General features: G+C 55.7%; 1 protein-coding gene across 1 annotated transcript in view; it reads left to right on the top strand.

The window, feature by feature from the left end:
* Positions 1 to 11070: 11070 nt before the first annotated feature.
* The window catches only part of PDE6B (phosphodiesterase 6B), a 44248-nt gene continuing 38705 nt past the window's right edge, over positions 11071 to 16613 (top strand). Inside the window, exon 1 of the mRNA XM_031664814.1 lies at positions 11071 to 12993. Within this exon, the coding sequence (XP_031520674.1) occupies positions 12526 to 12993 (468 nt within the window). The 5' untranslated portion in view covers positions 11071 to 12525. The remainder of the gene's footprint in view (positions 12994 to 16613) is intronic.

Here is a 16613-nt window from a genome sequence, read left to right as displayed (position 1 = left end):
CACTCATCATCCTAATGCTGTCTCAATGGACTCCTTCGCCTTCCCCCAGATATTCAGTCACATAATCTAAATAGCAATCACAAGTTCATCTCTTCCTCCCTGGAATTTAGGCTCCAGATTCCTGTTTGCTGTCTTCCGAAATGACGTTAGGGACAGTGTTATGGTGGTTGTCTCAGATTGGCATCGCAGGATGTCTGTGAAGATGGCGCAATCCCTCCCTTCTTTGCCTAGTGCCTCTGCAATGAGACTCTGCTGCTCTGTTAAGAGGTGAAGATTTTTCTCTGCCCCTTGAATCCAGGCTGGGCTGTGACTTACCTTGACCCACAGAGAGCGACAGGGGAGCCAGGAGGGACCATCCCAGGGAAGGCCTCCAGGTCTAGCCCTCTGGAGTAGCAGCAGCCGCGTGGAGCAGCTGAGGCCTCCTGGACCAGCCAGTCAGGGACAGGCGCCAGCTGCCAGGCTCATGAGAGGCGTTGCCACATCCAGCCCAGGTCAGCTGCCAGATGGCCAAGCTGCACAGTAACCATAGAGAACTGCCCAGCTGAGCCCAGCCCAAAAGCCCGACCCATAGAATCATGAGCAAATAGAATTGTTTAACCCACTAAATTTGGGAGCAGTTTGCTATGCAGCAAAACATAGCTGATACTCTAGGAATTCCTAGAAAACATAGCCTGGGACAAGGGTTAAGCGTGAATCATTTATTAAGGAGATACAATTCCAGGCAGTAGTGATTCAGGGAAGAATTGGCAGCAAAGCCAGAAACAGCGTTAGTGTCTGACACCTGGCTTATGACAAGCTGCAAAGAGACTCAGCAGGTTGCTCAGTACGTGTGCTCTCGGCCGCTTGCAAGGTGGCATTTCACCCCCATCTAGAAGTGGCAGAAAAGAACAGCCAAAAGGGAGACAGTGCCCTCCCAGCCCCCGTGACGGGTCAGCACCAGGTGGCACCACATGGACCCAGGTGGGCCAGACAGAGGTGGCTGAGGCAGAGGCCAGGAACCTGGGGGACAGTGGCCCTAGGACCATCTAAGGGGGAGAGATTACACAACCAAAACCTGTACACTGTCGGAAAGTGAGGAAAGCATCATGCCTTCACCAGCATGCAGAGGCTGGGTGTGAAGTGTTGGGGAAGCAGGTGCTGGTCTTTCTCAGGAATGCTATTTTCCAAGAGCTTTTTGCTGGGCCAGGTGCAATAGCTCATGCCTGTAATCCCAGCACTTTGGGAGGCCAAGGCGGGCAGATCACTTGAGGCCAGGAGTTCAAGACCAGCCTGGGCAATATGGTGAAACGAAACCTTGTTTCTACTAAAAATACAAAAATTAGCTGGGTGTGGTGGCCCACGCCTGCAGTGCCAGCTAACGCTAATGCACAGTATTACTTACTTTATTCTCAAGTGCATCCGTGTCAGATAAGCTGCTGATTCCTTTCTCCAAGAGCCCCTCCCAGGCTGCATCTTTGCCCTCTGCAGCTGGGCGAAGGCTCCTTCCCAGGTTCTGGGCTCTGTCTTAATCACACCAGTGCCTCCCTCCAGGGTTAACTCTCTGGGGAAGCCGCCTGGGTCCTGCCTCACTCTGCTGAGGTGGCGTTAAAATGTCAAAGCATAGTGGCTCTGTTGTGGTCTAGCAGCAAGCACTGCAGCTAGAATGAGGCAGATGTAGCTCCTGGGTTAAGGTGGCACTGGTGGCCGCCTGGAGAACAACAGGTTAAGGGAAGGTCCTGGCAGGGCCTGTGGCTCAGGCATTGGAGAGGTGTGGGGCAAAGGGTGTCTGGGCATCACCAGGGGGTGGATGCTGGCGGCAGAGCAACAGGAATGAGGGCAGATGCCAACATGAGGGCCCAAGGGGCCCCTGGAGAGGCACTCGTCTCCTCCGAGGAAGGGCGGCCAGGCCAAGTGGCCAGCGCAGGCCCCAGTGGTGAGTGGCGACGCCCCGGGGCGTTTAACTGCTCAGCCAAGGCAGGGCCGGGGTGAAGGGACTCCTGGCTGCATCAGCCGCCCTGCCACGGAGAAGCTTCTGGACTGAGAGGTACACAGAGGGTCAGTTGCTGGAGGCACAGCCGAAGCGCCACTTGGAGTCAGCCCTGTGTGATGGAGGCCAGGAACCCGGGGGACAGTGCACCACCTTCCAGGTACACGAAACCCAGGATGCCATGTGACATCTGACCTCACCAGGAAGACCAGCATGAGTCTGGAACCAAGAGGCAGAGGTGGGGGTGCTCTCTACTCCCTCCCCTACAGTGACCCTTGGGGCCTGGTGCTTCCTGTCTCTGAAACACTGGCTGGCAAGGCTGGGGGTCCTCATCTCCTAAGGGGGCATGCTGTTAACAGGCCACGACTCAGGTCCTTGCTGCCGGGCAATGGGACTCTGGTATCCAGGGTCGAGACGGGAGAGGAGTTGCTGTCTTAGTGGAGAAGCTGGTCCCCAAGCAGCGGAGGATGTGGGGCAGCTGCACACAGGCAGGAAGGGACCTCGTGGGGCCAGGCCAACCTCAGGGCGCCCTTGCCCTGTGTCTGTGCTTGGGCAGGTGCAGCCACCCCAGCCCAGTAAGAGTGTGATCATTAGGGGCTCAGTCCCCTCACATAGCCAGGGAAGCCCCCAAGACCTACAGAAGTGATAGTCAAGGGAGAGGAGGTAAAAAATGAGGATGGAGGATGAAGGGAGCCCCTGTCGTGGCCCAGTGAGAAGTGATGATGGAGGCCAGCTGCAGGACTGGAGGCTGTGGTGTGCTCCACTAACTGTGCACGTCAAAGCCTTCTCTCAGGGGGACAGGCCCCAGGAACCACGAGGAGCTCCTCCCCGAACGTGGATGGAGAAGTTGGACTGTGTGGCCCGAGGCATGGACTGGCTGCCATGGCGCCTGCTCAGACCTCCCCTCTAGAGACCCACACTGAGGAGTGGGGGTCATGGCCTCCAGGCACCCCCACCACCCTCTCAGCAGCATTGGAGTTGTCTCATTCTGCTCAGGCTGCCATAACAAAATGCCACACCAGCCCGGTCTCTGAAACAGCAGACACTTTATTTCTCATAGTTCTGGAGGCTGGGAGTCCAAAATCAGGGTGCCAGCACAGACAGGTCCTGGTGAGGGCTCTCTTCCTGGCTTACAGACAGCCGCCTTCTCACTGTATCCTCACGTGGCCTTTCTTTGATACATGTGTGGTGGAGGATCTCATCCTCTTTTTATAAAGCCACCAGTGGTGTTGAATTAGGACCCCACCCTTGTGATCTCGTTTCACCTCAATTACCTCCTAAAAGTCTTTTCTGCAAACAGTCACATTGGAGGTCAAGGCACAATAAATAAAGTTTTGGGGAGACACAATTCAGTCATATCTGACTGAGCGTGTTAAAGTCTCCAACCATGATCATGGATTCATAGCTTTCTCCTTGCAGTTTCTGCCTCACATGGTTTGATGCATATCCCTTAAGGATTGTTATGTCTTCTTGAACAACTTGACCCCTTTATCGTTACGGAATGCTTTCTCTTCATCCCTGGTAGCTTTCTTTGCTCTGAAGTCCGCCTTGTCTGGAATTAGAAGAGCTACTCCTGCTTTCTTTCCATCAGGGTAAACATGGTATCTCTTTCTCCACTCATTTACTTTTAGTCTATGTGTGTCTAACTTTAAAGTGTGTTTCTTGTAGACAATACATAGTTGGGTATCATTTTTTATCCACTCTGATGTAAAAATCTCGGTTTTTTTGTTTTGTTTTGTTTTTGTTTTTGTTTTTGTTTTTGTTTTTTGAGACGGAGTCTCGCTCTGTCGCCCAGGCTGGATTGCAGTGGCCCGATCTCGGCTCACTGCAAGCTCCGCCTCCCGGGTTCACGCCATTCTCCTGCCTCAGCCTCCGGAGTAGCTGGACTACAGGCACCCGCCACCACGCCCGGCTAGTTTTTTGTATCTTTTAGTAGAGACGGGGTTTCATCGTGTTAGCCAGGATGGTCTCGATCGCCTGACCTCGTGATCCGCCCGTCTCGGCCTCCCAAAGTGCTGGGATTACAGGCTTGAGCCACCGCGCCCGGCCTTGTTTTGTTTTTTATGGAGATTCACTCTTGTTGCCCAGGCTGGAGTGCAGTGGTGCTCACTGCAACCTCCGCCTCCTGGGTTCAAATGATTCTCCTGCTTCAGCCTCCCTCGTAGCTGGGACTACAGGTGCATGCCACCATACCCAGCTAATTTTGGGGTTTTCTGTAGTAGAGACAGGGTTTCACCATGTTTGCCAGGATGGTGTTGACCTCCTGACCATGTGGTCTGCCTGCCTCAGCCTCCCAAAGTGCTGGGATTACAGGTGTGAGCCACTGTGCCCTGCCAAAAATCTGTTTTTTATTGTTGCATTTAGACTATTGATGTTCAAAGTAATTATTTGTATAATTGGATTAATATCTGCCATTTTGTTACTGTTTTCTATTTGCTGCCCTTGTTCTTTTTCCCTGTTTTTTCCCACTCTTTTTCTGCCTTTTGTGATTTTAATTGAGCATCTGATATCCTCAGTTCTATTTTCTCTCCTTTCTTAGAATATCAGTTAGTGATTGCACTGGAATTTGCAATACATCCCCAGTGAATCCAAGTCTACTTTCAAATGCTCTACTGCTTCACAGATAACATGAGTTCCTGACAACAACAACGTCATCTTAACTCCTTCTTCGTATCCTTTGCATGATTTAAGCCATTTGTTTCCCTCATGTCGAAGCATATGTGAGCATATACGTACCTAAGACACATGTAAGATACATAAGGAAGCATACATAATTGAAATGCATTGTTGTTATTATTTAGAGCTGTTATCTGTTAGATCAGCTAAGAATATTAAAAATTTTAGTTTACCTGACTATTCCCTCTTTGGTGTTCCTCCTTTCTTTATGTAGATTTGAGTTTCTGATCTATATCACTTTCCTCTCTCTAAAAAGCTTGTTTTAAGACTTTTGCAAGGCAAGTCTACTGACGACAAATTCCCTCAATTTTTGTTTTCCTGAAAAAGTCTTTATTTCTCCTTCACTTTTTAAGGATAATTTCATGGGGTGCAGAATTTTAGCTTGGTGGGTTTTTTTTCTCTCAACACTTTAAATATCTCACTCTGCTGTCTTCCGGCTGTGTGGTGCTGTGGTTCGGATGTCCCCTCCAAAACTCCCATTGAAATTTAATTGCCATCGTGACAATATTGAGAGGTGGGACCCTTGAGAGGTGATTAGCTCCTGAGGGCTTCACCCTCATGAGTGGATTAGTGCCATTATCTCAGGAGTGGGTTCATTGTCTCGAGAGCGGGCTCCTGATAAAAGGATGAGTTCAGGCTGATTTTCTCTTTGTCTCCCGGTGCTTGCGTCCCTGCTCTGCCCTTTACCATAGACTGACCCTGGCCAGACGCCGGCACCGTGCTCCTGCACTTCCCAGCTCCCAGAATTGTGAGCCAAATAAACTTCCTTATAATTTACCTAATCTGTGGTGTTCTGTTACAGTGGCAGAAAAGAAACTCGGACACGTGGTTCCTGAGAAAAGGTGGATGTCATTCTTACCTTCGTTCCTCTACAGGTAAGGTGTTGGTGTTGGGAGGTTTTATTCTGGCTTCTTTCAAAATTTGTTCATGTTTGATTTTATGTAGTTTAAATATGAGGTGCCTAGGTGTCGTTTTGTTTACTTGTTTGTTTTCTTTGGGGGGAGTATTTTTTGTATCGTTTTGTTTTGTTCCCTGAGCTTCCTGGATCTGTAGTTTGGTGTCTGACATTAATTTGGAGGAATCTTCAGTCATTATTGTTTCAGGTTTTTTGTTGTCCTTCCTTCCTTCCTTTCTTTTTTTAAATTTTATTTTTATTTATTTATTTTTTCGAGATGCAGTCTCACTCTGCCACCCAGGCTGGAGTGCAGTGGCGTGATGTCGGCTCACTGCAAGCTACGCCTCCTGGGTTCACGCCATTCTCCTGCCTCAGCCTCCCGAGTAGCTGGGACTACAGGTGTCTGCCACCACGCCCGGCTAAGTTTTTTTTGCATTTTTCAGTAGAGACGGGGTTTCACCGTGTTAGCCAGGATGGTGTGAATTTCCTGACCTCGTGGTCCGCCTGCCTTGGCCTCCCAAAGTGCTGGGGTTACAGGCGTGAGCCACCATACCCGGCCTCCTTCCTCCCTTCCTCCCTTCCTCCCTCTTTCTTTCTTTCTTCTTTCTTCTTTTCTTTTCTTTTCTTTCTTCTTTCTTTCTTCTGCTTCTGGTATTATTAGTGTTACACCTTTTATGGGTGTCCTACAGCTTTTGGATATTCTGTTCTTTTTTTTGTTTGTTTGTTTTTTGTTTGTTTGTTTGTTTTCAGTCATTGTTCTCTTTGCCTTTCACTTTTGGAAGTTTCTATTGAGCTATCCTCAAGCGCAGAGGCTCTTTCCTCAGCTGTGTCCAGTCTACTAATGAGCCTATCAAAGGCAGTCTTCATTTCTGTTGCAGTGTTTTCTATCTCTATGTTTCTTTTTGGTTCCTTCCTAGACTTTCCATCTGTCTGCTTACATTGCCCACCTGTTCCTGTGTGCTGTCTACTTTACCCACGAGAGCCCTTGGCATCTTAATCATTGCTGTTTTAAATTCCTGGTCTGATAATTCCAACGTACCTGCCATGTCTGGTTCCAGTGGTTGTTCTGGCTCTTCAAATTCTGGTGTGGGTTTTTGTTTTTGTTTTTTGCCTTATTTTTAGTATGTCTTGTAATATTTTGTTGATAGCCAGACATGATGTACAGAGTATAAAGACCTGCTGTAAAGATGCCTTTAGTGATGCGGTCGTAAGATGTCGGGGGAGGGGAAGCATTCTAGAACCTTCTACCCAGGACTCAGTCTTTGGTGAACCTGTGCAATGGGCTGTGAACTTCACAAGGGTTTCTCAGCTGCCCACCCCTCACCTTCTTAGGTGGGACAGGATGGCTCGAGGGGGTGGAAGTTGGATATTTCTCTTCCCCGGTCAGGTTATACTTTGGGTAACAGTTTCTCCTGAGGGCAGCTCTTGTTAAGGACAGAATGTTCTGCTGTGTTTCAAAATGATTCCATTTTCTGTCCTCCTATCTGCAGAATGAGATTTTTCTCTGATATTCACTGTGAGAATGTGTTAGAACTCCTGGGGTAAAACACACACATGTGGTGTCCGCCACGACTGGGTCCCCCCATGGTGTCCACCATGACTGGGCCCCTCCCCCTGCGGTGTCCGCCATGAGTGGGTCCCCCCCAACTGTGGTATCTGCCACGACAGGGTCCCCCGTGGTGTCCGCCATGACTGGGTCCCCCTGGAGGAGTTTGGAGTTGCCCACACTGAGCCTCCAGGGATTCATCAGCTACAGTTTAGGTTTCCCCGCCCTGGAACAATCTCCTGAGGTGGTTTCCACTGATGCGTTTCTGCTCTGGCAAACCATGGCCCTTGATTGACAGGCCAGCGCCTGCCAGCCCCTTGCGTACCAGGTACCTATGTCTTTGCTGCTCTTTTGGTTGTGGGAAGAATTGTTGATTTTCAGTTTGCTCAGCCGACTTGTTGTTCGGGTGGGGCAGCAGCTCCTGAGCTCCTCACCTGAGGCGCCAGAGACCAGAAGTCCAGTTTGGGCAATGGCAGGTGCTAGACTCAGAAAGTTCCATGCGCAGGGGCTCCCCCAAAAGGCGTTCTTTCCCAAAAGGCTAGTACGGTCTTGAGCTGCAGCCTGAGGCTGGTCCTGCCCAGCCACCTTCCTTTTCTCTCCTTCCACAGGTGCCACAACCACACCCTTACCTGGGGTTCCCCACCTGCTCCTCCTTCATCTCCCTTCTACCCCTCACAGGGAGTCCCCATCCCATAAATCCACTTCCTATTCTGTCTTGGTGTCTGCAGGAGAAGTCCCAGATGGCCTTGGAATGAACAAGGCCCTCCCTTTTCATGCGTGGTTCTCGAGAATACCTGAAGAATGTGCCAGGAATGTAACCACCTAGTCTAGGGAGGGGCCGGCTGGACAGCCCTGGCTCTGCTCCTGTGCCTCCTAGGGCAGGATGTCCCGCACACTGTAGCCCCGTGAGTCAGGTCACCCCTGGCTATGGAACCCAGAGCACCTTTGGGATCCCTCAGCTGTGGTGCGAAGCGGGGCACACATAGAGAAGGCTCCTTTCGTTCTGGGCAGCTTTTCCGAGCCTCAGGGACCGGCTCACCATGGATCCTAGGCTTCTGCTGTTCCCTGCTGCCTGCCTGTGAGTAATAAAGTTGCTTTCATAACCGGCTGTGTGAGTGTTCTGTCTCCCTGGACTCGTGCATGTGGGTTGATGCTGGTTCATGGTATTGGGAGGTCTCTAGAGTCCTCCCCTGAGGCTGAGTCCAGGGCATGCTGGAGTCCAGGGCGTCAGACAGGAGTCCGGGCCGAGTCCAGGGCGTCAGTCGGGAGTCCGGGCTGAGTCCAGGGCGTCGGTCGGGAGTCCGGGCTGAGTCCAGGGCGTGCTGGAGTCCGGGCCGAGTCCAGGGCATCGGACGGGAGTCTGGACTGAGTCCAGGGCATGCTGGAGTCCAAAGCGTCAGTCGGGTCCTCGAAAGGAGTCCAGCTGCCAGCTGGGGAGAGTCCGCTGAGTCCAGGGCGCCCGCCGGGAGTCCGGGCTGAGTCCAAAAGCGTGCTGGAGTCCAGCGCCAGTCGGGAGTCCGCTGAGTCCAGGCATCAGCCAGCCCGGGAGCCCAGACGCGGAGCCCAGGGCGCCAGTCAGAGTCCGGCTGGAGTTCAGGGCGCCAGTCGGGAGTCCTCGGGCTGAGCCCAGGGCGCTGGGCCGGAGTCCGGGCTGAGTCCAGGGCGCCGGGGTCAGAGTCCGGGCTGAGTCCAGGGCGCCGGCCGGGAGTCCGGGCTGAGTCCAGGGCATGCTGGAGTCCAGGGCGCTAGTCAGGAGTCTGGGCCGAGTCCAGGCACTGCTGGAGTCCGGGCTGAGTCCAGGGCGCTAGTCGGGAGTCCGGGCTGCAGTCCAGGGCGCCGGGCCGGGAGTCCAGGGCTGGAGTCCAGGGTGCATGCTGGAGCCCAGGGCGCTGGGTCGGGGAGTCTTGGGCTGGAGTCCAGGGCTGGCCGGGAGTCTGGGCTGAGTCCAGGGCGCGCCGGCCGGGAGTCCAGGGCTGAGTCCAGCAGCAAGCAGTCCAGGGCGTCGGTTGGGAGTCTGGGCTGAGTCCAGGGTGTCGGTCAGCAGTCCACAGTCCAGGGCATCAGTCGGGAGTCCAGGCTGAGTCCAGGGCATCAGTCAAGCCCCGGCCGAGTCCAGGCCTCGGCCGGGAGTCCGGCTGGTCCAGGCCTCGGTCAAGTCTGGGCTGAGTCCAGGGCGTGCTGTCTTCGTGCAGCTGTGTTGCTGTAAAGGATCACCTGGCGCTGGGTCATTTATGAAGAAAGAGGTTTCTCTGGCTCACGGTTCTGCAGGCTGTACAGGAAGTCTGGCACCAGGGTCTGCTTCTGGTGACAGCTTCAGGAGCTTCCACTCGTGGGGGAGGTGAAGGGGCCCAGCATGCCAGGGGTGGGAGGGCCAGGCGGGGTGGGGAAGGAGGGCTGTGGCTCACAACCTGAGCTCACAGGAGGCGGGTGAGAGGGGAGGCACCCGCCCCACAAGAGGGGTGCAACAGCTGCTCGGTGGGACCACTTCCAGGACCTAAAATCACTCCTCCCACCAGGCCCCACCTCCAACATCAGGGATCACATTTCAACATGAGGCTTGGAGGGGACCAACATCCAAACAAATCAACAGTGAACCTGCTTCCCAGCATCTGCTTCCTGGGGAGTCCCAACTGACACCAGCCCCAGGGTCTGAGTCTCTTGGTCTTCTGGAGCTGTGGGGTGAATCAGTGCTTCCTTACAGGCACCTTCCTGTGGCTTTTTGAGACAGTCTCAATTTCATTGCCCAGGCTGAGCATAGTAGTAGTGATCTCGGCTCATGGCAACCTCCACTTCCCAGGTTAAAGTGAGTTTTGTGCCTGAGCCACCCGAGTAGCTGGGATTACAGGCGCCCGCCACCACACCCAGCCAATTTTTGTATTTTTAGTAGAGATGGGGATTCACCATGTTGGCCAAGATGGTCTCGAACTCCTGACCTCAGGTGATCTGCCCACCTCGGCCTCCCAAAGTGCTGGGATTACAGGCATGCACCACCACACCCAACCAATTTTTGTATTTTTAGTAGAGATGGGGGTTCACTAAGTTGGCCAGGCTGGCCTGTGGCCTTTTTGTGGACTTCCCCTGCCCCTTTAAATCAGGCAGCCACAGCTCTCATCTGCTGATAATCCTCTCTGTTCAACTGTCCTTTATAATTTCATTCCTTTCTACCAGTTCATTGATTGTTTCTCCAGAGAGTTGCCATTCTAACATTCATACCCATGCCATCTACATTTTAAAGATTTTTTTGATGATAACTATGGGATAATAGGGGAGAAAATAATCTTTAAAAAGACTAGTTCTCCTAATCATGAGATGCTTGCTGCAGAGTTTCGGGATCCATCCAACATGGGAAATCAGAGCCTCTCTGGGATACTATAGGGCTAAGATGCACAGTTGCTCAGGTTGTGCACAACACAAGGGCACTCCATTCACATGAAAACATCTTCATTATTTTGAAAATTGGCTGAGCACTGTGTAGACACAAATTAGGAATTACCTTACATGAGGCTCTACTAATTTATGATAGCAATTATTTACGTGTTGTTATGGAAAATTGGGAGACAAAAATGAATTACTGTTTTGAGATCTCATGAAGCTTGGAAGACAGATTGGCCCTGGGGAGGCAGCGGTGGCTGCAGCTTGCAGAGAAGATTGCTGCTGAGGAGGAATCTGTGCACTCAACAGGCTCCAACGATCTGCACAGGGCCACATGGGGCTTTGGCCGAGGACTAAGCTTGGCACGCACAGCACAAAACCTCAAGAGCTGAGCAAGTGGCCAACTGGGAGCCCCTGCAGGCTGCACCAGGGCGAGGCCCCTCTGACCAGGTCAAGTGGAGAGCAATGTGAGCTCGTCCCTGGGAGTCGGGGACTGCACCCGGCAGGCTCTGGAGGCTGATCTGGGACTGAATGCAAAGCAGGCGACCCTCTACCCTGGCCCCAAACCCAAGCACTGCAGCGGCCCCGCAACCTCTGCCCCCACCCACATCCCCACTCCCTGTCCCCAGTGAGATTTCACTCTTTTTAGGAAAAAGGGGAGGCCTCTGAGCAGATCCCTGAAAGGAAGCGACTTTGTGACTAAGCGGAGGCAGGAACGTCATGGCACAAGGGCACTCTTCGCACGCCCAGCTGGGCCCACGGTGGACGGTGGACGGTGCTGCTACTGCACTCAGAGCAGCTCCGAGACAGGCAGCTGCAGCCCAGGGCCCTCGCAGAAGCTTCCCCAGGGCCCGGCCTCGTGCTGAGAGAACTGTGTGCTCCAGAGGGCACCTGGCTGTCATGCACACGTGCTCACACACGAACACACACACCTACATGTGCTCACACTCACGCTCCGTGCACATACGTATGCGCACACTCATGCACGTGTGCACACGCGTCTACCAGCAGAGTGCAGTAAAAGAACCACATGAAAACCTTGCACCCTGGTTAAAAGCATGGTGACAACACGGACGGACAAACTGGAAAAGATGGGAAGAAACCTCAAACCCAGGATCTGGCAGCACGAAGGTGCCTGGAAAGCGGCAATCAGCGTTTTTATATTCAGGGAAGTTAGGAACACTGCCACCCGCCCGCCAGGCCGGCACCCGTGCCAGACCCAGCCAAGGTGCTTCCAGCCACATCACCCCTGCCGACTGGCAGGGAGCTGGCCCAGGAGCCGAGTCCTGTGGGAGCAGGCAGGGCTTGCTGCGGTGACAGCGGAGAGGAGAGGCTGGGCTTCATTGCCAGGCAGCCCCCACCATTCAGGTCCTCCTGCTACCGACAGCCATGTGGCCTCAGAGTGGCGTCACCCCGAAGCTTGTCCTGGCCGGGGCCTGACAGCAGGTAAAGGCTGACTAGCGACTCTGGATCCCTCAGAGTGTGGGGGAAGGTGCATGTGGTCCCACCTCCACATCCAGGGTCCCCTTGCTGGCCTCTGGGCATTTGGGTCCTGGGTGTGCTTACCCAGCCCCCTCTCCCTACACAGGGTAAACTGTGTCTCCCGGAGGCAGGGCCAGGGTCCCACCACCTCCCCAGCACACCCGAGCCCAGGTCTCGGCTCCCAGGAGGGCCTGGGGCCGCCTGTGGGACCAACCCAAACCCTCAGGCAGCTCCGCTGGCAAAAAGTGTCATGCTGTGTGTGGGATCACCTCCTCAGGGAATTAGTTCTCAGGGCTTGGTCTGCTGGAAGCCAAATGCCTGTGCCCAGTCGCCCATGACCCCTGCAACAGGCAGGAGGTCCCCCAGCGGTTACTCCCAGCCCTCATTCCACGGGGCCTGATTTTCCCGGAAGGTGGGAAGTCCCGGGGTCTGAGCAGAGGGAGCGCAGGCCCCCGTTTGTGGGAGTGAGTCAGCTGGCCCGCCCCCGGGGTTCCTAATCTCACTAAGAAAGACTTTGCTGAGGACAGGGTTTTCCCGGGAGTCCATGCGTGCCCGGAGCAGCAGCGTCTCCAGGGACAGGCAGCCACCATGAGCCTCAGTGAGGAGCAGGCCCGGAGCTTTCTCGACCAGAACCCTGATTTTGCCCGCCAGTACTTTGGGAAGAAACTGAGCCCCGAGAATGTGGCCGCGGCCTGCGAGGACAGGTGCCCGCCGGACTGCAACAGCTTCCGGGAGCTCTGCCAGGTGGAGGAGAGCGAGGCGCTGCTGGAGCTGGTGCAGGACATGCAGGAGAGCATCAACATGGAGCGCGTGGTCTTCAAGGTCCTGCGGCGCCTCTGCACCCTCCTGCAGGCCGACCGCTGCAGCCTCTTCATGTACCGCCAGCGCAACGGTGTGGCCGAGCTGGCCACCAGGCTCTTCAGCGTGCAGCCGGACAGCGTTCTGGAGGACTGCCTGGTGCCCCCCGACTCCGAGATCGTCTTCCCGCTGGACATCGGGGTCGTGGGCCACGTGGCTCAGACCAAGAAGATGGTGAATGTCAAGGACGTGGCCGAGGTGGGTCTGTGCGGAGCCTCGGGGAGGCGGCTGTGTGCATCTCCTGCACCTGTGCCAGGTGTCTGAGGGTCAGCTCGGATACTCAGGCCTCCAGGGAGGCCTCTTATCCGGGCACAGGCTTGTTCTGTGCAGAGGAGCGAGTACCCAGAGCCCCCGCCGGGCACTGTGCCCTGGCCGCCTGCCTCTCCGGCTCAGAGCTTCTGGCTCAATCTGACATCATGTGGCCACTGAGTTGGTGAGACCTGAGGCTGGGGGCCTCGGCTGAAGCAGACTCAGGCCCAAACCTGGGTGTCCCATGGTGGGGACCGTGTAGGTCGTGTGAGGACCCCTGGCTTCCAGGAAGACAGCCCAGGTGGGGGCTTCAGGGCTCTCTGGGCTGGGAGGGAGGCCCTGCCTTGGGATTTGGGAAGAAGAGGTCACAGCTGAAGGTGGTGCAGATGCCCAGAAAGGAAGGGGAGCCGGGGAAACCCCAAGTTCCCACCGTGGCAGAAGCAGCTTTATCCCATGGGAGCCAACACTGGCCGCCAGGGAGGAACAAACCTGGGAGCCTCTGAGCACGGGGGTCCAGGGTGGGACGGGGGAGGGACGAGAGACTGAGAATTGAGACAGGCTCACTGGGATCACTGAAGGTGGGAAGGCCAGGGCCTGTCCATGCAGAGCATAGGCTGGGGCAGATACTTCCTGAGGACAGAGGCAGCCCTGGTGGGATTGGAGAACAAGTGTGGTGTGAGGTGCCTGCCAGACTGGGTGAGGGCAGTGGCCAGCAGAGACCTGGAAAGGCCCTGAGGGGCTGCCTGGCAAGGAGGCTCCGAGGAAGAAGGGGGGTGGAGAAGCCCCTTCTCCCTGTCCTGCACCAGTCCCCAGCTTCCTCTCCCCTCTTCTGTCCCCACAGCTCAGGAGGCTGCAAGGGGCCCAGGCAGCCTCCGCTCTTGCTGGATGGGTCTTGGGAATTACCCACCAGGTCCCTCCTTCCCAGGCAGCTGGGGAGGGAGTGGCAATCCTCTTTTTTTTTTGAGACGGAGTCTCTCTCTCATCAGGCTGGAGTGCAATGGCACGATCTCGGTTCACTGCAAGCTCCGCCTCCCGAGTTCAAACCATTCTCCTGCCTCACCTTCCCGAGTAGCTGGGACTACAGGCGCCTGCCACCGTGCCTGGCTGATTTTTGTATTTTTAGTAGAGAAGGAGTTTCGTCATGTTGGTCAGGCTGGTCTCGAACTCCTGACCTCAGGTGATCCACCTGCCTTGGCCTCCCAAAGTGCTGGGATAACAGGTGTGAACCACCGCACCAGGCCGGAAGTGGCAATCCTCTTATCCCAACGGCAGTAAGCAAGCAGCAAGGCAGTGACCTAGATTCAGTAATCCCCGGGGTTACCTTCGTCTCCACCTCCCTCCTAAGAAGTGGGGCACCCACAAATCAATCATGCATCAGGAGCGTAGCTTACCAGGAAGCCAGGGAACTTCGCAGTGGTGGCGCCTGGGATGGACACCAGCTGCCTCCTTCCTCCCCCCATTCCCTCCTCCCTTCTCCCCTCTCTGTCCTGCTGCCCTCCTCCCTCCTTTTCTGCCGTCCTCCCTCTCTCCCTTCCTTCCTTCTGCATACGATCTCCAAGACGACTTCTCGTCCCCACCCTGTCGCAAGCCCTGGCTGTGTCCTTCTTGCCCCCAGGAGTTCATCCCCTGCTGCCACCACCCCTTCACGCCTTTGTCCCCACCCAGCTGATGGTATCTCATCCCTGCTCTGCGGGTCCCCCTCAAACTACTGGGCTGTCCTAGTTCTGTCCCTCGGCCTGGCCTGTTCCCCGGGGCTGTTCCAGGTCCTGCCACTTCCACCCCCCCGTGCCATGGCTGCACCTGCCCCAGCACTGACCTCCTCCAAGGCCTCTCCCCTGCCCAATGTAGCTGGTGCCTCTCTGAGGGGCTGGGCATGGTGTCTGCCCCTCCATTCTGTGGAGTCTTAGTTATCTCAGACTAGGGGAACAGAGACTTGAGTCTAAATTGCCAAAAAAAAAAAAAAAAAGCAAATTTTCATTAAGTGCAAATTTTCATTAAATGCATCTCAGCACCCTAAGCACTGCCAAGGGGTGGGATTCTGGGTTCACGGCTCAGTTTACAGAAGGGGAGACTGAGGCAGAGCACATCTCAGTCTGGCCCACTGAGCCCTCTTCGGAGGGTGTGAGCCACACCGGCTGTTTTGGGAGAGCAGCACATGGCTGTGGTGCGAGAGTCCCTGAGACAGGGCGTCAGTGGCCAGCATGCCACACCTGGGCCACCCAGAGCCTCGCCCACCTGAGCCCTGTCTCCCTGTTTACACTGGGGAAATAATGTCTGCCTCACAAGGGAGCTGCAGTGGCTAAACCGGCCTGCTCCTGAGCACAGAGCTGGCAGGCCCTGGGGAACCAGCTCCTCCCTGAGCTGTGAGCGTCTGTCCTCCTGGAGCTGAGAGTGTCAGGCCAGGGCAAAGGCTGCAGTAGCCTGGCCTGTGGGCCCTCTTGTCCCCAGGGGCCTGTCCCAGGAGCCACCACGGAGGGAGGGGCTGCCCAGGGCTCACACTCTCGGGCCTACAGGGAGCCCAGGCAGTGCTAGGCCACGTGGGACCGGCTTCTGGGAGGTGCAGGGCTTCAGCTGATGGCTCTAAGGCCCTGTCTGCTCCCAGAACTACGCTTGTTGTGTCACGGCAGCCCCTGGGGAGACAAGGCAGATCCCAGGGCCTGCACAAGGAGGGCACTGCCGGAACTCAGAACTGAGCACAACCTTCCTGGAGCCCGGCCCAGGCCTGGGTGTGGGTTGTGAACCCTAAGACCTTGGGCTCAGGAACCACAGGTCCCAGAAGGTGGACACTGGGCCCTCCTCCATCCCTCCCAACATGTCAGAAGCCAACGGGGCAGCCGGGTGAGAGGCCCTGCCCAGCCACCCAGTGTCCACGGCCCCCAGACAAGCCTCTCGGCAGGAAGGAAGCACAGGTCGGGTGCAGAGAGGTAGGAGCGAGTGGGCCTGTGAGACAGCACGGCCTTCCCCGTCCGCCGCTGTGCACCCCGGGCAGGGACGCCGCCCACACCTGATGAGAGGGAAGGCCCCGCCATCACCCCTTTGTGGCTCCTCAGACCTGCAAGAGTTCACGGCGAGGGCAGCTGGGATGGAAGATCCTGGCGGGCTGGGGGGGGGCTTGGCCACGGCCACTAAGTGGCAGGGCAGGACTCACACCCCGGCTCTGACTCTGCGGCGGTTTCTGAGCCCAGCCCCAGCCGAACAGCCACGAACCCCGCAGTGCTGCGCATGCAGCTTCACCCTCCATCCCTCTTCCAGCTCCTCTCCCTGGGACTGTCACGGGAACCCACCCCAAAGGCCCGTCCCGGGACCCTAGTGGGTCCCCTGACCCCTGCCCCAAAACACCTCATCACAGGGTCCTGCACATCGCCAGCAATCAAGACCCTTGGACTCAGTCCTGTGGTGGTCACTACAAAGCTGGACAGAGCAGAGGCATTGAGAACACGGGCTGGGTGGGAACCCGGAGACAGAGGGAGGAGGGCGGCAGGACCGGCCGTCAGCCATGCTGAGCACAGACGGCAGAGGAGGCGGGGGGCTTGGGCAGTGGAACGGAGGGTTGGGGGTGCTTTGGAGAA

This window comes from Papio anubis, chromosome 3 (assembly GCF_008728515.1).
Source record: "Papio anubis isolate 15944 chromosome 3, Panubis1.0, whole genome shotgun sequence".
In the NCBI taxonomy this organism is placed as follows: domain Eukaryota; kingdom Metazoa; phylum Chordata; class Mammalia; order Primates; family Cercopithecidae; genus Papio; species Papio anubis.
The sequence above is the reverse complement of the archived record's forward strand: the minus strand, read 5'-3'. Positions and strand labels throughout refer to the sequence as shown.